Raw genomic sequence first — 23,652 nt, 5'->3', positions numbered from 1 at the left:
AGTGTGCATGTGTTTAAAAATAAAATCATCTTCTTAATAATAAAAAAAAAAGCACATCCTACTACGTTGTGAAGATTTTTACGTTCTCCAAATTTCTGACCTTGTAATTTTGGCAGCATTATTATGTATACTTGAAAACTAGAGGGTTCTAATTTCCATTTTTTAAGTGAGCTCAGGAGGGTGCAGATTAACCAGTATCGAAATCCCCTAGAATGAGGATCTCAGCATTTTATAAAAATTCTTATACCTTTCTCTGGAGAGGCTGTTTTAAAGCCACAACGTGTTAAAATGCACTGTTTATTTATTCTTCTTTGACTCAAGTCATTATCTTTAAATTTTCCATTCAATTTATTTAAACCAATAAAACAAAACAGAATCACAGTTCATCAACTTCTAACCCTCTCCAGCTCTTGCAACCATCGGTCAGTTCTCTGTATCTTTGACCTTGTTATTTGTTTGTTTGCTTTAGATTCCACCTATAAGAAAGATCATATGGTCTTTGTCTTTGTCTGTCTGACTTTTTCACTCAGCATAATACCCTCAAAGTCGCAAATGTCACAAATACCAAGATTTCATTCTTTTTATGGCTGAATAATGTACTGTCGCATGTATATACCACATCTTCTTTATCCATTCATCCATTGATGGGCACTTAGAAGATTGTTTTAATATCTTGACTACTGTAAAAAATGCTGCAATGAATATGGAGGTACATACATATTTCTGAATTATTAGTTTCATTTTCTTCAGATGAAAACCCAAAACTGGAATTGATGAATCATATGGTAGTTCTATTTTTTTTATTTTTTGAGGAACCTCCATGCTATTTTCCATAATGGCTGCATCAATTTACATTCCCACCAACAGTGCACAAGAATGTCTTCTCAACATTCTCAAGAACACTTGCCATTTCTTGTCTTTTGGATAACAGCCATTCTGACAGGTGTGAGATTTTGGTTTTGGTTTGGTCTCATTATGGTTTTGGTTTGCACTTCCCTAATGATTGATGATGTTTAGCATCTTTTCACACACCTTTTGACCATCTATAAGACATCTTTGGAAAATTATCTATTCAGTTCTTCTGCTCATTTCTTAATGGGATTTTTTTTTTGCTATTGAGTTTTATGAGTTCGTTGTACATTTTGGATATTAGCCCCTCATCAGGTACGGTCAAAACTTGGAGATGTTGCAGGTTCAGTTCCAGACCACCACAGTGAAGTGAATATCGCAATACAGCAAGTCATACAAACTTTTTGGTTTCCCAGTGCATATGAAAATTATGTTTATACTGTAGTCTATTAAGTGTGCAATAACATTATGTCTAAAAAAACACACCTTCCTTAATTAGAGAAGACTTTTTGTTAAAAAAATGCTAACCATCATCTGACAACGCAGGGTTGCCACAAACTTTAATTTGTAAAAAACGCAGTATCTGTGAAGCACAATAAAGCAAAGCAAAATAAAACTAGGTATGCCTGTGTATGACTTACAATTATTTTCTCCCATTCAGTAGGCTGCCTTTTCATTTTGATGATGGTTTGCTTTGCTGTACAGAAGCATTTTAGTTTGACATAGTTCCACTTGTTTATTCTTGCTTTTGTATTGAAAAGACTGTCCTTTCCACATTATGTATTCTTGGCTCGTACGCTGCAAATTAACTGACCATTCTGTTCCATTGATCTATGGGTCTGTTTTAATGCCAATACCATACTGTTTTAATTATGACAGCTTTGTAAGATCATTTGAAATCAGGGAACACGATACCAACAGCTTTGTTCTTCTTTCTCAAGATTGCTTTGGCTCTTTGGGTTCTTTTGTTCTTACATACAAATTTTAGAATTGTTTCTTCTATTTTTGTGAAAAATATCATTGGAATTTTGATAAGAATTGCACTGATTTTGTATATTGCTTTGGATAGTACAGACGTTTTAACCATATTAATTCTTCCAATCCATGAGCACAGGATATCTTTCAATTTATTTGCGTCTTCTATTTCATTAACATCTTGTGCTTTTCAAATGACAGGACTTTCACCTCCTTGGTTAAATTTATTCCTAGGTATTTTATTCTTTTTGATATAATTGTAAATGGGATTTTATTTCTCTTTCTGATATCTTGTTATTAGCATAAAGAAATGTAACGGGTTTTAGTGTACTGATTTTGTATCCTGTAACTTTACTGAATTTATTAGTTCTAACAATTTTTGATGGAGTCTTTATGGTTTTCTACATATAATATCATGTCATCTGCAAATAGTGAGTTTTACTCCTTCCTTTCCAATTTGAATGCCTTTTATTTCCTTTTTCTTGCCTAACTGTTCTGCCTAGGACTTCCAATACGATGTTGAATAAAAGTGGAAGAGTAGACATCTTTGTCTTGTTCCTGATCTTAGAGAAAAAGCTTTCAGCGTTTCACTGTTAAGTATGATGTTACCTGTGGGCCTGTCTTTTATGGCCTTTATTATGCTGAGGTATGTTCCCACTATACCCACTTGGTTGAGATTTTTTAATCATAAATGGATGTTTAATTCTGTCAAATGCTTTTTTTGTATTTACTGAGATCTATTCTGCATCTACTGAGATGATCATATGACTTACTTTTTGTAAATATGGCATATGACATTGACTGATTTGCAGAGGTTGAGCCATTCCTGCATCTTTGGGATAAATCCAACTTGATCATTAATGTATTGCTGAATTTAGATTGCTAATATTTTGTTGAGGACTCTTACATTTATGTTCATCAGGAATACTGGCCTGTGGTTTTCTTTTTTGTGGCATCCTTTTCTGGGTTTGGTACCAGGGTAATGCTGGCCTCATAAAATATGTTTGGAAGTATTCCCCTCTCTTTTATTTTTTGGAAGACTTAAAGAAAGATTGGTATTAATTCTTTTTTCAATGTTTGGTAGAATTCACCAGCAAAGAAATCTGATCCTGGACTTCTGTTTGTTGGGAGGTTTTTGATTACTGATTCAATCTCCTTGCTAGTAATTGGTCTGTTCAGATTTTCTATTTCATCTTAATTTAGGCTTGGCAAGTTGTATGTTTCTAGGAATTTATCCATTTCTCCCATGTTGTCCAACTTCTTGGCATATACTTGTTCATAGTAGTCTCTATGAGCCTTCATATTTGTTTGATACCAGTTGTAATGTCTCCTCTTTCATTTCTGATTTTATTTATTTGAGTTCTATCTCCTTTTCTCTTGGTGAATCTATCTAGAGGGTTGTGAGTTTTGTTTCTTTTTAGAGAACTAGCTCTTAGTTTCACTGACCTTTTCTATTGTCATTTCAGTCTCTATTTCATTCATTTCTGCCCTAATCTTTATTATTTCCTTCCTTCTACTAACTCTGGGCCTATTTGTTCTTCTTTTTCTAGTTTTCTGTGGTGTCAAGTTAGGCTGTTTGAGACTTTTCTTATTTCTTTATTTTAAAGTCTACTTTGTCTAAGTATAGTTATTCCAGATTTCTTTTGGTTTCTATTTGCATGGAATATCTTTTTCCATCCCCTCACTTTCAGTCTGTGTGTTTCCTTACATCTAAATTGTGTCTCTTGTAGGCAGCATATAGGTGAGTCTTGTTTTTTATCCATTCCATCACTCTATGTCTTTTGACAGGAGGATTTAGATATTATATTTATACTTAAAGTAATTATTGATGGGTATGTGCTTATTGCCATTTTGTTAATTGTTTTGTAGCCGTTTTTGTAGTTCCTCTCTGTTCATTTCTTCTCTTGCTCTTTTTTGTTGTTTGATGACTTTCTTTAATGGTATGCTTGTATTCCTTTCTCTTGATCATTTGTCCTTAGTATAGGTTTTTGCTTTGTGGTTACCATGAGACTTACATATAACAACTTATAGCAGTCTATTTTAAGTTAATAACAATTTAAAATTGATTCCATTCTAAAGCTCAATATTTTTACTCTCCCCCACCACATTTTATGTTTTTGATCTCACATTTTACATCTTTTTATCTTGTGTATCTCTAATTATTGTAATCATGGGGTTTTTTAAAAAACTACTTCTTCTTTAATCTTCAAACTAGCTTTATAATTAACCCACTACCTTTAATGCATATTTACTTTTTTCAGAGAGATTCTTTCATATGTGTTCTTGTTCCTGTTTATAGTGTTCTTTCTTCTCAGCTTAAACAAGTCCCTTATACATTTCTTATACAGCCAGTTTAGTGGTGATGAACTCCTTTAGCTTTTGCTTGGGTGGTAAACTTTTTAATCTATCCTTCAGTTCTGAATGATAACTTTGTCAGGTAGACTATTTTGGGTTGGAAGTTTTTCTTTCTTTCAGCACTTTGAATTAATTGTGCCACTCCCTTGTGGCCTGCAAAATTTGTGCTGAAAAATCGTCTGAGAGTCTTATGGGAGTTCCTTTGTATGTAAAAAGTTGATTTCTCCTGTTGCTTTTAATATTTTCAACTTGTCTTTAACTTTTGACAAGTTAATTGTATCATGTCTTGGTGTGGGTCTCTTTGGGTATTTGAAATTTTCTGGGCTTCCTGAATCTGGATGTCTGTTTCCTTCTCCAAGTTAGAGAAGTTTTCAGCCATTATTTCTTCAAATAAGACTTCTGCCCCTTTCTCTCTCTTCTCCTTCTGGGAGTCCTATGATGCAACTATTAGTCTGTATGATGTTGCCCCATAAGTCCTGTAAGCTATCTTCACATTTTTTCATTCTTTTTTCATTTTGCTGCTCTGATTGGGTCAGTTCCACTGCCTTGTCTTTGACTTGAGTGGTCCTTTCTTCTGTTTCATCTAGTCTACTACTGAACCACTCTACTATTTTTCAGTTCAATTATTGTATTTGTCAACTCTGGGACTTCTACTTGGTACTTTCATATATTTTTTGTCTCGTTGTTGAAGTTCTCACTGTGTTCATCCATTCATCTCCTCAGTTCAGTAAGCATCTTTATGACCATTACTTCAAACTCTTTATCAGGTAAATTAACTTATCTCCATTTCATTGAGGTCTTTTTCCCCCCTGAGGTTTTATCTTGTTCTTTCATTAACATATTCCTCTGTTTCTTTATGTTGCTTGACTTTCTGTGTATACAGAAGATGAAACAACCATCTCCGCCGTCTTGAAGGAGTAGGAGATGAACTATTTTGCCCAGCCGTGCCCCAGCTCTTCATCTCTTAAACCTCTGTGCTTGTCCAAGCAGCCTATTATATTTTTAATGGCTCCCAGCTGCTGAGGGTGTGCCAAGACCTGTCAATGTCCCAAAGGGGAGGATCTCAGCACCTAGGCTCAGGCTGACTAGAAGCCAGACCCTCAGGCAGCAGCTTTTAAAAGTATACACATATATACAATCCTGAGGGGCCACAAGTGTTAAGCCCTGCTGGCTACCTGAGCCAGACAATCTGAAGGTGTCCCCTGGGCAGCAGTCACAAAAATTAGGGTTCCAGACAACTGTATACGCTCTTTTCTGGGTGTTATCGGCAAGCTGGAACAAGGCCGTGGGGTGAGTGCAGAGACGGTGTCCACAGTCCACCTTCCACGTTCCTTGAGAGCAGCTCCACAGGCCACTAAATGTATCCATAGGCTGTTTAAAGTGTATCATTTTTATGTGGCTCCTTTCTTCTGAGTTACGCAGCAGTGTCAGTAAATAATAATAGCTGACTTTTGAGGGACAGAGGAAAGGTCCCTGAAATACTATTGAGGACATCAAGGGTATTGTCGGGGTAATGGCTGAGATAGCCTCCCTTTAAGGTAAGCTTAAACTTAATGAACCTTCCAGCTCCAACAGTGGTAATACAGTAGAGAATAAAAGGGGAAAAAATATGTCTTTTCCTTATCACTCAACACACAACTTGAAGTCCAAGGCCACCAAGATAAATCTGAAGTCCTTAAAACATGGTGATTTAATGAATGTCATAAATTCAATTCTAGGCTTAGAGAGGTTACCGAGCAGCAGCGTGGTTTGTCTTCAAGGTAATCTGGATACAATACTGGAATATGACCCAAAGGCTGTTTTATATAAAAGATGACAACAATGAAGAGAGCAGCCTCTAATAATTCTCTAAGAAACAAAAAGGAAAGGATAGAAAGACCAGGAGCTTACAAAAAGAAAGCGGAAGATTAAAAGGTACATGCTACTAAGTCCATCAACACCCCGAATTCATACACTGTCTCTGCTGCACTGTGGTGGGGCAGACTCAGCGAAACCAGTGACAGCTTTTTTGGGAAGGACAGTGAAGACTGTATCAAGTGAAAGGAGAGGTGATAAGCATGTTGGGCATGGGTCACAGAAGACAAATCAGACTAGGGGGAGGAGGCTGAGAATGCAGCAAGCCGCAAACCGGGGGCAAAACCACCAACCGTATCCGAAAACCCAAGCACAGTGACAATTTTAGCAGGACCATTACCAAAGAGGGTGGGAATTTTAAATTCCCTATCAATTAAACACAGTGAAAAATGAATCAGTACACCGAATAGGAATACACCTGGTAACAGAGACAGGCAAGAAAAGCAGTGAGCAACAGCAAGCTCCTTGCAATTTCTTTTAAAAAGGAAAAGCAGTTCTCAAAGGTACATTTCTCATTCGCACCTTCGCAGGTATGACAGACCCCTCTCCCCCGCCGAAAAAGTTACAACCGAGAATGTAATAATATTTCAAAGTTCAGCTTGCTTTTTTTATTTTTAAATCAAGTTAGTCTTAAAACTGTGCATTAGGGGGCTTCCCTGGTGGCGCAGTGGTTGGGAGTCTGCCTGACGATGCAGGGGACGCGGGTTCGTGCCCCGGTCCGGGAGGATCCCACATGCCGCAGAGCGGCTGGGCCCGTGAGCCATGGCCGCTGAGCCTGCGCGTCCGGAGCCTGTGCTCCGCAACGGGAGGGGCCATAGCAGTGAGAGGCGCGCGTACCGCAAACAAAAACAAAAAAAACTGTGCATTAGTACCTTTTCACATTTCCTCTTCCACTCCTCCCATTCCTCATAGTCTGTAGAGCACAGCTAGGAGCTGCACAGCACAGCTGGAAGGCACCCCACACAGTCACCTCCTCACTCACCCCCTGCCACAGCCCTTGTAACAGGTCAGAGATGCGGTCTTAGTGGGCTAACCCAGTGGACACTGCACCACTGCACCATTATCCTCAATTACTGCACCACTGATCCTCAATTACATTTATTTGAACGATTCATCACACGATGCCTGATACAGCTATTTAATATTTCCTATGTTTCTATTTGTATTTCCTTAAATTAAAATGTAATATGATCCTCAAAGGCCAGGGGTTATGTTTCATGATATTCCCTAGGTAACTTGCCCAGAAGTAGTTCTACATGGAGATGCATGCCTGTACCAGCAGACATTGAGTGGATCTTTTCCTGTTACTCCAAAATTGGTTCCCAGGATGCTAAGCCAAGGACAGACAGGCATCAGAAACCACGTATTCTAAAGAGTGCTGCAAATATTAGAGGTCAGCCACTCCAACCCTTATTAATAACTCACCAAAATCACTCTACTAGCACCAGTCATGACCTATGACTCCCTCGACCCTTACCTATATGAACAAAATTCGAGGGTGCGGGTGCAGAAGGTCAAACAATCTTCAATGGTGAATTACTGGTCCAGAGAATGTGCTGGGACAGCCCCAATACCAAGCCAACTACAGAAGTCTCCCAGAGCATCACTTAACACATCAGAGGTGCCTGTAAGGAGGAAAGGTTGGCATCTCACTCCACACAAGTTTATCTGCTTATGGGGCAAATTTATCAACTTTATCAGCCTACTCCTAACTCCCTGAGCAAGGAGAAGAGAACTGGTGAGACACAGCACAGTGGAGAGAAGGAGCAGCCGTAGAGCCTGTATACATACTCACGCTTGGTTTGCCAAAGGAGTCAAGGGGAAGGCAGCCAAAACCAAGCCATCCTGCCGTGATCCTACTCCTGAGACCCCCTGCCCACCTGCCCAGGTGAAGGGAAGAAGGTGCTGGATCAGAACTCTTCAGAGTCCCAGCAGGGTCCCCACCAAAGAGGACACTGGCAGCCAGTTAGTGTTTTCGAAGCAGTGACAACCGAGAGGAGAAAGCAGCACAGAAAAGGGAGGGTGGAATAGGGTGAAACAGCTGAGTGTGTCCCCTACTCAGCCAGAGGGGACAAGTGGGGGAGGGGAGGAGACATAAAGGCTAAATTGAATAGAGACTGAAGTTTCGACTAGACTTGACTTCTTTATGTCATAACTCACCGGAGAATTATGGCCTACAGCCCAAGACACCATTAAAAGATGGCAAAGGAAGACTCAACAAAGCTCTTTGAAAATGGTGATGAAAGAAAAATAAAACTTTCATTTTTACCCCAGATAGGACTCAGTATTCAACAAACTGATTAAAAAGAATGAAGGAAGGATTATTAAATATCTTCTAGCCCTGCTTTTTTCACCTCCTCATTTTCCATTAGATTTTCTGAGAGGGGGTAGTGAGGGAGACAGAATATTTTGAGAAAGGAAAAAGACTTATCTTAGCTACCCGCATATTGCTCGAAGAACTCTGAGCAAACACTACACTTTCCTTCAACACAGCAGTTAGCCTAATGCAGGCAAAAGGCCTGAGGAGGATCCTTGGTGTGATTTACAACACAAGAGTTTAAAATGGTATAGTCCTTGCTGTGGTAGTAAACATTCACTTTAAGCCTTTTAAAGGACTAATACTTCATCTGAACATTCTCAGAGAAAGACCTCTCTTTGAGCGAGGGAGCAAAATGGTTCAATCAAGCCATAAAAAGAGAATGGATCAAAGTACAAAAATTCCAATACCTTTCTCACCGAGCCGACCTCATACCCACTCCACTGCATGAAAATCTAGAACCAACTTCAGACAAATGTGCACAGTTTGATTTTACTGAATCCGCAGAGGTTCTCCATTAAGACAACAAAGGCAACCAGCTGGCAAGTGGGCAAATCTCCATACAGGAAATTGACGAGTCATCACAGAGAACCCACCCAAGTGGGCTCTGACTTACACGACAAGCACAGGTAGAGCCCCAAATCAATGGGTGTGAGAGGAGCAACCCCTGGTCCTGGGAGCTCCCTGTGTCGGAGAAAGTGGAAACCACCCAGGGCAGAAGCCCTCCACCACTTCCTTGATAAGAGACATACTTCTGCAAATAAAAAGGAGCCGAGGGTTCTGAAGAAGACTTACATAAATATGTTGTGGCCAGGCGTGCTTTCCAGCATCTTCAGTGTCCAAATGCATTAAAAACTCCACCAAAACTCATACTTTCTTTTGGAGATTAAAGTTACTTAACTACATACCTCACTGGGAAAACTCACAGAGCTAAGCAGATTATCAGAGGAAAGGACAGAGTTTTATTTTCTGAAAAATTTTAAGAAGACTAGTTCCCGTATTTGTGTAACGGTCCGATTTCCACGTGGCCCAGAGGCTGGGAACTCGGAAGATAATCTCTAGTTTCTCTATGCAGTGAAATTCTGATTAAATTAAGAGCCTTATCACGTGATGAGCTTTCATTTTGCTGTGGTCCCCTAAAATCTAGTGAGTATTTTCTACCTCTTTCTCAGACTATGCTTTTAAGTTCAGGTAAGTTAATGTTTTTCATCTTCTTTCATAAACACTGGGCCAAGCTTAGCCATTTGTGAAAGGCCACCTCCAGCCCCTAGCCACACACCTTCCTTCACCTATGTTACAGTCTCAACAGCAGCCCTCAGACTAAACATCGTCAACTCCAGCAAACAACCCAATACATCATGCTGTTGAGAAGATGATTTTTTTTTTAATCGCCATTTGCAAAAGGAGTAACTAGTGACAGCACTGATAACCTGTGGTGACTGAGCATCTTATAAACAGGCAGGCCCTTGCCCAGATGCTCTGTGAACTGTCAGCTGATGCAGAGTCAAGGAGAAACTGTGAAACAAGCACTGCAGAACACTCCAGGTCTATGAGAGTGAACTGGAGAAGGCAAAGACTCCCCGAGTTAACCAATTCCCTCCCAGCCGACGCTTAATACCTAGGAAACGTAAGTAATGTTGGATAACGACATAAATGAAAGCAGCAAGAAAAATAAACTCCAATTTCTGAGTAAGTGAGAGCCTTGGTAATTGCCTCCTGGAGATAACCTTGGGTATGATGATGCCTATTTAGATACAACACCAAAGGCACAGTCCATTAAAGAAATAATTGATAATCTGACTTCATTAAATTTAAAGACCTCTGCTGTGCGGAAGACAATGTCAAGAGAAGGAGAAGACAAGCCACAGACTGGGAGAAAATATTGGCAAAAGATGTATCTGATAAAGGACTATTGTCCAACATACACAAAGAACCCTTGAAGCTCAACAATAAGAAAAAGAAAAATGGGCCAAAGACTTTAACAAACACTTCAAAGAATATACACAGATGGCACATAAGCATATGAAAAGATCCTCCACATCACTTGTCATCAGGGAAACGCAAATTAAAACACAGATACCACTACACACCATTAGAATGGCCAAAATCTGGAACATTGATAATGACAGCACCAAATGCCGGTGAGGATGTGGAGCAATAGGAACTCTCATTCATTGCTGGTGGGAACACAAAATGGTACAGCAACTCTGGAAGACAGTTTGGCAATTTCTTACAAAACTACACATACTCTTACCATACGATCCAGCAATCATGCTCCTTGGTATTTACCCAAAGGGACTAAAAACTTATGTCTACACAAAAACATACACGTGGATGTTTTATAACACCTTTATTCATAATTGCCCAAACTTGGAAGCAACCAAGATGTCCTTCAGTAGGTGAATGAATAAACCAACTGTGGAACATACAGAAAATGCACAGTGCTCATGGCTACAAAGAAATGAGCTATCAAATCATGAAAAGACGTGGAGGAACCTTAAATGCACATTCCAACTATATGACATTCTGGGAAAAGCAAAACCACAGAAACAGTAAAAAGATCAGTGGTTGCCAGGAGTGTGGGAGGGGGCTAACAGGCAGAGCCCAGAGGATTTTTAGGGCAGTGAAAACACTCTACGTGGTACTATAATGGTGGATACACTTGTCCAAAATCATAGCATGTACAACACCAAGAGTGGACTGTAAAGTACACTACAGGACTTTGAAGAATACGGACATGTCACTGCAGTCTCCCGGACTGTAACAGACGTACCACACTGTTAGGGGTGTACACGGGGAAGGCAGCTAAGCATGTGTGGGGTCCAGGGGTAAATGGGACACCTCCACACCTTCCTCTTAGTTTTGCTCTGAACCTGAAACTGCTCTTAAAAAATAAAGTTTTGGGCTTCCCTGGTGGCGCAGTGGTTGAGAGTCCGCCTGCCGATGCAGGGGACACGGGTTCGTGCCCCGGTCCGGGAAGATCCCATATGTTGCGGAGTGGCTAGGCCTGTGACCCATGGCCGCTGAGCCTGCGCGTCCGGAGCCTGTACTCCGCGACGGGAGAGGCCACAATAGTGAGAGGCCCGCGTACCGCAAAAAAAAAAAAAAAAAAAGTCTTTTAAAAAAAATAAAGTCAAGGAAACATATTCTTCTCTAGAGGCTCCTGAAAGGGCACAGCCCTGCTGATGCTGTGATTTTTTAGCCCATTGAGACCCATTGTAGACTTCTGACTTACAGAACTGTAAGATAAGAATAAATAATAAAGATGATAAATTTGTGCTGTTCTAAGCCACTAGGTTTGTGGTAATTTATTACAGCAGCAATAGAAAACGAATACAAAGACCAATCAATGAATTTCACTGGGCAGCAGAGACTTCCCACTACACCACCAGTTAACAACTGTATCAATTTTACAAGAAGAACAAAGTTTTCTAGCACTCTGAGAATTGCACAATAAAGTTGAAAGTATATTCCAGGGAGTCTGGTTTCAATGGGAAAAGAAAAGTTAATGCAGAGAAAGCCTCCAAACTGAAATATGCTTGTTGCTTTTCCAAGACCCAACATTTTGAGGAAGAAATCTCACCGCTCGTTATCTCCAGGAATATGGTAACTGAAATAACTTTGCAAACAGACCTCAGAATTATTCATCTCTGATCAAGAGGGTGCGTCCTAAGAGAAAACCTTCCATGATAAAACTGGAGAGGAGAATTCTTAGAATGCTAACAGCACTGGGTTACGTCATCAGCAGCTAGGAAAGGTGGAATATAAAAAAGGATAAGAGACAGCCTCTGCAAAATGACAGAAAGGATAACTTAAAACACTCAGGTGTTTGCTAAAATTTCGGGGCTATTGCCAGCCAAGGTATCTCAGGTAATTAACATTGACTTAAATGACACCAAATCTTCTTAAGGTACCCACTATTTTAAGACATTTTCTCTTCATGCCTATCTGTTCGATTACATTAAAAAAGCTCATGACCCAATAAAGATGTTAAAAAAAAAAAAAGAAAAAACACAGCTCATGAGAAAGATGCAAGAGTTCAGGGGAGACGTGAAAGTCCCAGAAATGTGACCAAACAATTGGTCCAGCAAGTAAGACTGACTGCTGGCCAGAGCACGGCAGAACTTACGATGAGAGAGAGGACGGCAAGGAGGCTACCCCCTCCGCAGGCTGATTTTGGGGTTCTATTCTTGGCACCGATAGTGACTGGTCACGTGACACTGCACAATTCACTGCCCTTCCGAGGTTAGATGAGAGCTGCCCTGAAAACATTCTGCAACAGAGCTGCAGTTGTGGGTAAGCTCCACAGAGACACGCCAGCTGCCACCTTTAAGCTGCCTGTAGGACTCAGAAAGACTTTTTAACAGGGAAACTTCTACCAGAGTGGGGTCTGGAGGAAGAAGCGTAACACACCGACACTTCAAAACTCACAAGTTGAGACCTGGTGCTGAGACCCAGAGGCAGGTATGGCCAATGGATGTTGGTGACAACCCTAGAGGAAGTAATCCAAGCTGGATACATAGGAAAGGCAGAGGATGCTCCTGTAAGGATCCTCTTTCAGCATGACTTTGTTCATATCTCTGCCACAGAAACCATCTTGCAATTCTATAGCATGGACTCCGTATGTGTTTTAAAAAATAAAATAGATTATACCTAAAGTATTATCTCACTTGGGAATTTTTGTAGAGAAAATCTAGTGAAGAAGTACTTTGTGTACACATTTCCACTATAACATCAAAAACTATTGTTTCACTGTAACATCTTTAGCCACATACATACATACATACAAATCTTGGGAGGCATCTGGATATTCAAAGTTTGTGGAAAATGCCTTTAGTTAAGAATCATTCAGTTGGCACTTGTGCAATACACATGTATTAAGGGTCTATCACATGCTAGGCACTGTGTAAGGCTCTAAGAGAATAAAGGCAATCTGTCATCTCCTCCAACAGTTATGTCCCACACACATGTCACTTCCTCTAACCCCAGGCTGCTCACAGCAAGCAGCCAAGGGAGGATTTCTTAAAGAACATGCACTGGAGGGAAGAACCCAAAAGAATGGCTGCAAAATGGAACTTGGTGTTTGTGTTCTACTGTGGTTAGCATGTTACGCTCAGGAATCATTCATTTTGATGGCTTCTCAGTGCAGTGCCTAAGAACTCGGCCCTAACGAAGAGTAAGGAAGCAGTGTCAGCTGCCACATGGACAGTGACACCTCTTGCTGGCCCAAGTGCCACAACCATCCCCTAGAATCCCCATGTGCTTTGATACCGGGCTTACTCCGTTTTGTATCTCCAGGTTTCTCAAAGTCTGAGAGCATTTCAGCAAGGTCAAAATACAATGCTAAAGGGGATTTTTCTACTGGGCAGTTTTAAAACATCATTTTTGCACATATAAGGTTTCATATACTGCCATACTGAAAAACTGGGAATTCGGTAAATATCAAATAATACTTTTAAAGTAACATGTTTTGGCACACTCAGTCAAAATATAAAGAAGCCATCCAAAAGGATTGTGTAGATTTATACTCAAAGATAGGAAAAGATATCAAAGACATTACTAAATAAAGCAGACCATAAAACATTATGTGTTTTGTGAAATAAAATATTTATACTAGGGCCTTCCCTGGTGGCGCAGTGGTTGAGAGTCCGCCTGCTGACGCAGGGGACATGGGTTCGTGCCCCTGTCCGGGAAGATCCCACATACTGTGGAGCAGCTGGGCTCGTGAGCCATGGCCGCTGAGCCAGTGCATCCGGAGCCTGTTGCTCTGCAACGGGAGAGGCCGCAACTGTGAGAGCCCCGCGTACCGCAAAAAATAAAAAAATAAAAATTTATACTATAACATTATTAACGTAAGTGTAGAAAAGAGTAGAAGAATATTTGTCAAGAGGCTAGTAATGATGTATCTCTGGGTAGTGAGATATGGAAGATTTTATTTCTTGTTCTTTTAATTTACTTTGATTTTCTAAATTTCTAAGATGACCATATATTGCTTGAAAATACAGAACTCTATACATTCCCTACTGCTGAAAGTATTTGCACTTGCAAACATCTGCTTGCTCCACTGTCAGAAAGAAAAGGACATTTTCTCACAATGAATGGCTTTTAATTCTTCTATTTTGCTTCTCATGCATTACCAAATTTTTCTGAATACAAATCTTCCTTCCTTTAGCATGTTTACCAGCAGAAGGATTTTGTAAATGCAAAAGATCTACACCCTGCACTACCCTGTATCATCTCTACTTATACCATCTACCTATACCACACCACCAATAACACTGGATTAACATCAGAAGACCCATTCTCCAGCCTAAGCGTACTATCTCTGTGACTGCAGGAAAGTTACTTAACATCCCTGATCTTGCTTTTTCACCTGTAAGCAGCAAACACAGGATGAAAGAAAAAAATTAAATCAGGCAAGTGATGTGACCGTGCTTTTAAAGTTGTAAGACACTACACATGCTGACTGTTATTTTCATCATCAACTTTAGTATCTCCTCTAAAATAATATTTTCAGGTATTGCTGTCATAATATTTAATGATGGGCATAACAGGAAACACTGTTAAAAGAATACTTAGGTAAAATGTCAGTGAGAAGACAGGTAAATGTAACAATCCTAAAAATACATGGGTTTCTAATGGCATTCAGAATGGAACTGAATAGAGCATGGCCGCGGGGTCAAGTGGTAAACAGCAAGGACCAGCATGCTCAACAGACCCAGGTTCAAGACCCATCTCTGCTTCATCTGAGCTGGAAGGTATTGGACAAGTAACCCCCATGACTTTACGCCTTAGTCTCTCACCTGTGAGATGTCAGTAACAACAGTATCGACATTGCAGAGGTTTTGTGATGATTAAACACGAAAAAGCACACACAGTGTTTATCGCTGTGCCTGGTCCCTTGTAGGAACCTCATCTTTCTGAAGGACCTCACTCACAATATAGCCAAGAAGTACAACAGAGACTCCAATTCTCAGAGGAAAGGAAATTACCGGAGGAGAACATTCCAAAAAATTAAATGCTAAGTATTTTTCATATTAAAGAACAGTATTTCTAATAACTTGGCACCTACATAATAATACATACCACTCTACTGAAAAACAAACATAGTCTTCTCAGGAATCATTTAAGTCTGATAAGGCCTGTACCAAAGACCACAGCCTGACACTGCCCCTGGATTCAATCCAACCATTACTCTTCGCAAAACGTGGATGTTGAAAAAAATAAACACTGGTTACTATGGAACAAGTAATCCAAAGATGACATTCAGACCAAAGGGCTCTCACCTTCCTTTAACTACCCATAGCTCTTGTTTTCATCCGTCTTCTTATGGCATTTATCACTTTCTACCTTGTGTTAGAGTCATTTGTGCAGGGTCTGATCTATCTGCCTACACAGTAAGCTTTTTGAGTGCAGAGACCCTGTCATATTCAACTTTGGATTTTCAACAAAGCCTTGCACAAAGAAAGCCATAAATAAGTAGTTTGTTGGGGGGGAAAAAAGACCATGTACTAAAAAGCACTGCCACAATTGGTCACTATGACTACACTATTTAACCTTTGGGGGAAAAATTAATCAAGCCCCCCAACCACTTGACGAGAATTATGCAATTAACCTGATTTTACACACTAGAGAATCATTTAAGAATTCGAATCCCTCCTGAATGACGATAACGTGGAATTAGAATTCAGGCATACTAATGCTAAACAACATTGTTTTTAGCAGCTTCAGCCTTCTTTATGAAATTATAACTTACTAACTCTACAGTTTACCCATATCTAAGTTCACCTTTTAAAAGAGAAACTAAAATAATAAGTCAAAGTAAGTAATACTGTCATGCTAAAGGATTTTTGTAAAATAAATATCCTATTCCAGAGATCCTCTTCCCCCACAAAGAGGAAAACTATTTTGTTGGTCTAGGGTCTTTAATTGGCCCATCAAGGTCTAATGATATTGCTACATAATAACCAATTAAATTCATTATTAGCAAATTGATGGGATAGACCAAAGCATCTATGTGTGATAACTGTCACAGCTGCCTTCAGCTAAACTAACTGCAATCCACCGGGCTGCACGGTCAAAGCATGAACAGCACCCAACACAAAGGAATTAACAGTTTAACTGATAAGTTTATCATTTTTCCAAATCACTAAGCCTGACTCTAAGAAAACATGTTTTATGCCAAATATGACTATTCTATTTTATGGAAAATATACTAATGACAAAATATTTGTACAATGCCTAACTCAAACCAGAAACTGTAATAACATCTACAGACAGTTACATAAATTATGAGGTGGCTCACTTGGGAGCTGGTATTTTTCTCCTCAGACGTAAGAGGATTTCCTTACCTTGTACCTAAATTTATGACACTCATTTTTCTGGACAACATTACCATACACACAATGGACAAGAGAATATTTGCAGAAAAGTACATACATGGAAAAAGAAAAAACTACATTTTAACTATGTTCAGCATTTAACATGGAGATGTAAGGTCTAATCCTTTTTCTCCAACCTTACATATAACAAATCAGTTTTAAAAGCAAGTTAAAGCAATATTATATTTTTTCAAAGAAGAGATTAGCCTTTGTCTCCTCAGTCTTTTGCCTATGATCACCAGAATGAGAAATGGAGAAATAAATATACTACTTGTAGCTAAAATGTATTTGTCTTTTCTTTTTAGAAGGTGGCGTTGTGAAAGGTATTTCCCAGTTTCCTACCTAGAGAATGAAGGTGAGGTTTACCCAGCATCTTGGGGAAGGAAGCCATATTCCTAGCAGGTAGATCTATAAAATGCTATGTCAAAAAGAAAGTCAGAGTGACCTTTCCAAGAGATGGAGAAAGCAGCCATCCAAACAGCATTAGTTAACAACCGGTGAAATGCTGGCATGAAACGATGTCTACTCACTAGCCTGTGGAGCACGATACACATACATGTCATGCCCAGATAGTCTCAGGGGATAAGAAAGGCAGGCACACTGTTTCCTAACACCCAATAGCCACGTGCTGTCTACACCAGTGTGACCCACAAGGACAGAGTGAGGGTGTATTTGTGTGTGTGTATATGCATATGTTTGTGTATGTATATAAATATGTGCCTATATGTGTACCATATACATATGTCAGAATCTTGTGGTCTAGATGGAAATGAATGAAAAGGGTACAAAACAGCACACGGATTTCCTAAATCCCATCAACACTGGCCAGAACAACCTTCCAGCTTCCTCTCACACAGGGTGGTACAAGTGACCCAGAGTAGGTTTCAAATGGGGACTGCGGTATGAAGAAATTGTATGGCAGGGACCAACACCAGATGGCAGATTTTGATACTCAATGAGCACGTAACGTTGAAGGTTCTAAGAGAAGTTGGACCTTTGAGGGGGTGCTGGTGGTAAAAGAAGAGGCCAGGAGGCTGCCACCCCGCACACAAGAGACACTGAGGGCAACTCTATGACCTATATTTGTTCATGATTTAAAAAGTGACTCAAGCTGGGGCCTGTGAGGGTGTGCCCATAGAACCCTCTAGGAATGTTTTTAAATGCTGTGTTTCCATTTAGATGATGATCACACTCACACGCACTTATATTCTGGGACATCAGGATAATGTCCATTTCAGGGAACAAGCTACTGGTTCACTTTAAATTCACAATCCCTAACCTCAAGTGATCACCGGTGCAGCCTGTTCATCCTATCACATCTCCCTGGTGAACTGACTCTCCAGCTCTCCTACACAATTATCTCCTCATTTCTCCAACCTTGAACATCTTTTCCTTCCTCATTCTCAATGATGATATTCCTTACCTTACTGAGAGAAGAGAATTAACAGAAGAAGACTTCCACAAGCCCATACCCCAAATCACCAAGCTCCCTGCACCTCTGCCTGCTCTTCCATCACTGCGGCTACAATGTCAAACAGACATCTATCCATTCTCCTGTCTAAGGCACATTCCACATGGATACCTGGGCATCATCCCTTCCCACCCATCTGAGGACATCAGGCTTACAAACGTCCCGTCTTTCATTCCATTTTCCTTCTCTATTGGATCATTTCCAATAAACAATACTTAAAAAAAAAAAAAAACCCTCCCTTCATCCCATATTCTCATTGAGCTAACACCCCATTTCTTTGCTCCTCCTGTACAGGAAATTTCTAGCAAGAGTTATGCATACTAACAAGTCATCTATCTATGTTACATTGTGCTTTCTCTCACCACTCTGTCCTGAACCCAGTTCTATCAGGCATTTATCCCCACCACTCCACTAAAATAACTCTTGCCAAGGTCAAGAATGGTTAAGAATGTATTGATATTTTGCCAAACACAATGGCGAATTCCCAGTTCCCATTGTACTTGACCTACTGATAACAACTGATGCAGCTTTTCACTCCTCCTTTCTTGAGACTTCCTCTGTTTGACTTACAGGACCACCGTATGCACCAGTTCTCAAATTTCTCTCTCTAGCCCAGAAATATATCTCCTTTGAAATCTAGGCTCGTGTACCTGAATGCCTACTTGACATCATGAGATAGAGTTCCACTAGACAACTCAAACTGAACTTGTCCAAAACTGAATTCTTGATTCTGCCCAAACCTGCGACTCTAACTGCCCTCCTCATCTCAGAAGACGGCAACTCCATTCATCTGTATTTTCAGGCCCAAACCTTTTAAGTCCTCTCTCCTCCATCCAGAATCTGATAATCACTCGCCACCTCCATTACTTCCCTCCCTGGTCCAGGTCACATCGTCATTTTTTGCGCCAGGGCAATAGCCAGCCAATGGGCCCTCTGCTTCCACCCTGAATGGTCTCTATATGGCCTAGTCTCCACGTTGTAACTCTTCTGCTCACAAACCTTCCACCACGGTTTCCCATCCACAAACAGTGAAATCCAAGGTCTTCACCACAGGCTATATGGCCCTACGTGATTCAGCCCCTGCTAACCTTCAGACCTCACCCCCCCACCACCACTCTGGCCATACTGGTTCCCTGGCTGTTTCTATAACTACTTAGAACATCCTTCCTACTCAGAATATTTGCAATCGCTGTTTGCTCTGCCTAGAACTTTCTTCCTCCAAGCAACCTCATGGCTTGGTTCCTCACTTCTGTCAGGGGTCTGCTCAACTATCCCTTTATCTAGAGAGCCCTTTTACGGTACGTAGAATTCTATGATGGCTTCCAACCTTCCTGTCCCCTGGTGACCATGCCCTACATAACCCTCTGCCCTGAGTGTGACCCGGACCCTTAAATACGATGAGCTGTCACTCCTGTGATTAAGTTATGTTTTATGACAAAGGTGCAGGGATTTTGCACATGAAATTCAAGTTCCAAATCAGTTGATTTCGACTTAATCAAAAGGGAGATTATTCTAGATGACACTGGCTTAATTAGGTGAAAAACCTTTAACAGAGGGACTGGGCCCTTGGCGTGCAGGGGAAATGTTCTCCAACTGCCCCCTGAAAAAAGCAAAGTCAGGCTGTGAACTGTCTGGACTGGGGTGGCCTGTAGGAGCCGAAGATCTCAGTCCACAACTGCAAGGAACTGAATTCTGGCCACGCCCAAATGAGCTTGAAAGAAGACCTCAAGCTCCACGTGAGCAGGTCTTAACTGCAGCCTGGTGAGCCACAGCAGAGGACCCAAGTAGGCCGAGTCCAGACTTCTGACCTACAGAAGCTATGAGATAATAAATGGATGTTACTTTAAGCCACGAAATTTGTGGTAACTTGTTACATAGCAATAGAAAACTAACATGCCTTCCTTAATACAGAACAGCACCCTCAGACTTTCTAGCCTCTTGATGCAGCTTTTCCTTCAGAGAACCTGATATATCGTATCAGTAATGCTCGTATTTGAATTGCTCCTCTCCCTACCTCTAGAATGTAAGCTCCTGGAGGGCAAGAAATTTGTCTTTTGTTTTTTTCCCTTATTGCGTCACAGGGCCTAGAACAGTGCCATGCACAAGGTAGGTGCTTGATAAATATCTAAAGGATGAATGAGAGTAGCTGCTGCTTACGTTTGTATCAGCAGAGAGTGATCCCCAAAACTTAATAGCTTTTAACTGTTAACTTTCAAAGGCTATTTCTCAAATTAAAGTACAGTTGACCTGCAAACAACAGGGATTTGAACTGTGCGGGCCCACTTATATGCGGATTTTTTTTTTTCAATACATACATACCACAGGACTACACAGCCCATGGCTGGTTAAATCTGTAGATGTGGAACTGTGTATACAGAGGGCCAGCTGTAAAGTTATAAGCAAATTTTCAACTTCGCTGGGGGTCAGTGTTCCTAACCCCTGCACTGTTCACAACTGTACAAGGATTGCCCTTAAAGGGGTCCAGCAACATATTCTGAGAGATTCATGAGTTCTCAAATGTAAAAAAACACGAATTTAAATAAATGCCTTGTAAACATTGAACAACAAAAAAGATGCATATAAGCAATTAGGCATAAACATGTGTTTGCTAAAAATAAGTTATACTAAAATCCACTTCTATTTTTTGAAAATATCATTGATATGTCTTAATTTCAGAAATACTTTTAATGGATCCTGTTATGATAGCCTTTTGAATAGTCAGTTAAATGTTGACTAAAAGGCAGTAGAGTCAATAGGATTTGTTTTTGATTGAGCAACTATACCAAAAAATACTAGTTAATTATTGAAAGACATTCAGAAAGTGAGCAGTTTCTAACAGATGCCAGAAGGTTCTGTCCTACTTGAACTGTTGAACACGATAATCAATGTTCTGGATAAAGGTGCAAAAGACAGGGTCATCAAATTGACAAGGGATGTATATACAAACATTGTAACTAATATAACACATTGACAGTCAGGAGTGAAATGTACGGTGGGCGAGCAATGAGTCAAAACCACCAGGTCCATTCTTATAGTGACAAATGCTAAGATGTGCACAGAGTTTTAAAACATAAGTTGCAGTTCAGAGTCAGCCTTGGTAGCCCTTCAAATGGAAAAAACACAATCAGAGGTTTTTGTTTGACTGTTGGGTCATGCTAAATTCATCACCAAAGTACACAGGTATTTCAAAAGGCAATGAAAACTTGGACTGATTTAGGAGAAATTTATAAATTTCTCTATTTAGGAGAAATACAGTGTGAACTGCAAAAAATCACATAAACTAACTACTGTATTCTAGCCTGCTCAGATCACATCTGGAGACCTACATTCAAATATGGGTGCTCCATTTAAAAGGGACAAGGTTAAACTGGAAAATAATACCATGAAAAGAGTTCTGAAGTTGAAGAGGTCTTAGAGTAAACAACATTAAACAAATTCCTCTCCTGCAGAACTTCTTAGAACCTTTAATGTTAATGTTCCTTGTGATTTCCCAAAAAAGGTGTGTGTGTGTGTATGTGTAATAGATGGATACTACCCGTTGTTTCTTAACTTATTTGAACATGGAACTCTTTCTTCATGGAGAATCTTTTAAGACTAGTGACCCAAGCCACGAACTCAGGAAAACCACCACCTAAGCCCATGAGAAAAAGGGTAACAAAAGCAGATACAGACTAAAAGTCAATAGGAGTAAACAAGGATGATTGTGAGGGGGATATAGAACTATATTGTGAGAAGCAAGGCTAAAGTTACTTTTGCTGTTTTGCCTAGGAAAGGAGAAGAGCAAGCCTGGCAAACAACAAATGGCTCTCAGAAAAATGAGAGAATGCAACTGTTTTATATTGTCCCAGTACGTAGAGCAAAACAATATTTGGAAATAAGGTTCAAAGTATGCATTTTAACACTCTTCAGGAGACTTATCCAGAGAACCTGATACGTGCTCTAAGGGTCAGAATTTGAGCCCAGAATAGGAAGGTCAGCTAAATCTTCAAGAGGACATAGCAATTAAAGCTTTTCAGTATCACAGAGGTGCTCACAGAAAAAGAGTGAACTGAAGTATGCACGGGGACTGGGTAAATACCCAGCAGGGGCACTGAAGAAAAGACTCCTGCCTATGTCAAGTAGGAGGTTGGATGACTGGGCTCTAAAGGTGACTTCCAACACTGCATGCTCAGCAGGCTAGCCCGTAACCTCCGTAGTCTCGCTCACCCTTGCGTCTCAAAGACAAACACTGAGCCCCGCACAGAATTGCTTTCTCAGAAATATCGGTGAATATTTATAAGTGAATAAATGAACAAGTGAAAAATAAAAGGAGTACCTGTTTCCAAAGTCAAACGAAAAGGGAAAGGGCTATTTCATTCTCTGGAGACTGCTAAACACACTAACTGTGAACCACAAGCAAGGTTACTCTCAAATAGAAGGAAAATAGTCTTGTAATAATTTCACATCTTGACTTGGAAATCAACTCTGAATTAAACTGCACCAAGGGTCGCGGTGAGGTTCCCACGGTAAGTATGGGAAAATGCACTGCAAGTTGTGAATGACCATCAGGAGGAAGGGGTGATTATGGCGAAGATAATCTACCCTGACAGATTATGATAATTCAGAGGGCTGGAAACTAACCTTGAAAATGAATCCACCTTTTATAGCCATGGCTCTGAAAAAGGCCCATTAGCCATGTGTTCTATTTGTTTAATTGTCAAAGGAGAACATATTTTAAAATGCCTTCAACAATGTGACAGGGAACTCTACTCAGTGCTCTGTGGTGACCTAAATGGGAAGGAAATCCAAAAAAGAGGGGATATATGTATACGTATAGCTGATTCACTTTGCTGTACAGTAGAAACTAACACAACATTGTTAAGCAACTACTCCAATAAAAATCTTTTAAAAAAATGTGACGGTGATTGACCTGGTAAATTCAGCTATTTACAATTAAGTTCAAGCAAATTTCTTTTGTCTTGAGATTCCAAATTCTTAACAAAGAATGCACATTCAATTGACCTTATTTTTAAAAATCCTTGAAACAGAAAGCTTTCATTCACTAGATACAAAGACTAGACTGTCAGGCACCATATTGTATCCATTTCCTGGAAGACTAAGGGTTCTTTCATAATATATCTATCATTTCTCCACAGTGGCTGATCAAACCTGTCACTGAAGAATGTTCTGAACAGGCAACTTGTCGTACAAGCATGGTTTATTTCGGTCAGAGACTGACTGCTGAAGTGAGAAAGAAACTCATTAAAAATCTCTTACTGTGATCTAACGTAAAAAAAGAAAAGAAAAAAAAAGAGAAAGAAAAACCCAAGGAAGAAAAGGCAAGGAAAAAAAAACTTAATGAAGGGTACACTGAGCCTGCAAATACACTCACATGGTGCTTTTCTTTCTTATTCTTCTTGGGGAAGCAACTAGAAGAGAGCAATTAGTCCTGGGAATACAGCACCCACAGG

At 40.1% G+C, this 23,652-nt stretch overlaps 1 protein-coding gene across 12 annotated transcripts in view; it reads right to left on the bottom strand.

The window, feature by feature from the left end:
- STK39 (serine/threonine kinase 39) overlaps positions 1-23,652 on the bottom strand; it is a 319,210-nt gene that overhangs the window by 103,378 nt on the left and 192,180 nt on the right. For 2 of the 12 annotated variants that reach the window (XM_089916733.1, XM_089916735.1), the window contains one exon: positions 1-23,652. This exon is cut by the window's left edge and continues 9,628 nt beyond it. The exons of the other annotated variants lie outside the window; for them this stretch is intronic. In XM_089916733.1, coding sequence (XP_089772859.1) covers positions 23,625-23,652 — 28 coding nt within the window. In that variant the 3' untranslated portion in view covers positions 1-23,624. 12 annotated transcript variants of the gene reach the window in all.

The sequence above is a fragment of the Delphinapterus leucas genome, chromosome 8 (genome assembly GCF_059928025.1).
Source record: "Delphinapterus leucas isolate spDelLeu-1000000601 "Yukka" chromosome 8, BTC_Dleu_Yukka2, whole genome shotgun sequence".
In the NCBI taxonomy this organism is placed as follows: domain Eukaryota; kingdom Metazoa; phylum Chordata; class Mammalia; order Artiodactyla; family Monodontidae; genus Delphinapterus; species Delphinapterus leucas.
This window is presented reverse-complemented; position numbering and strand designations above follow the sequence as displayed.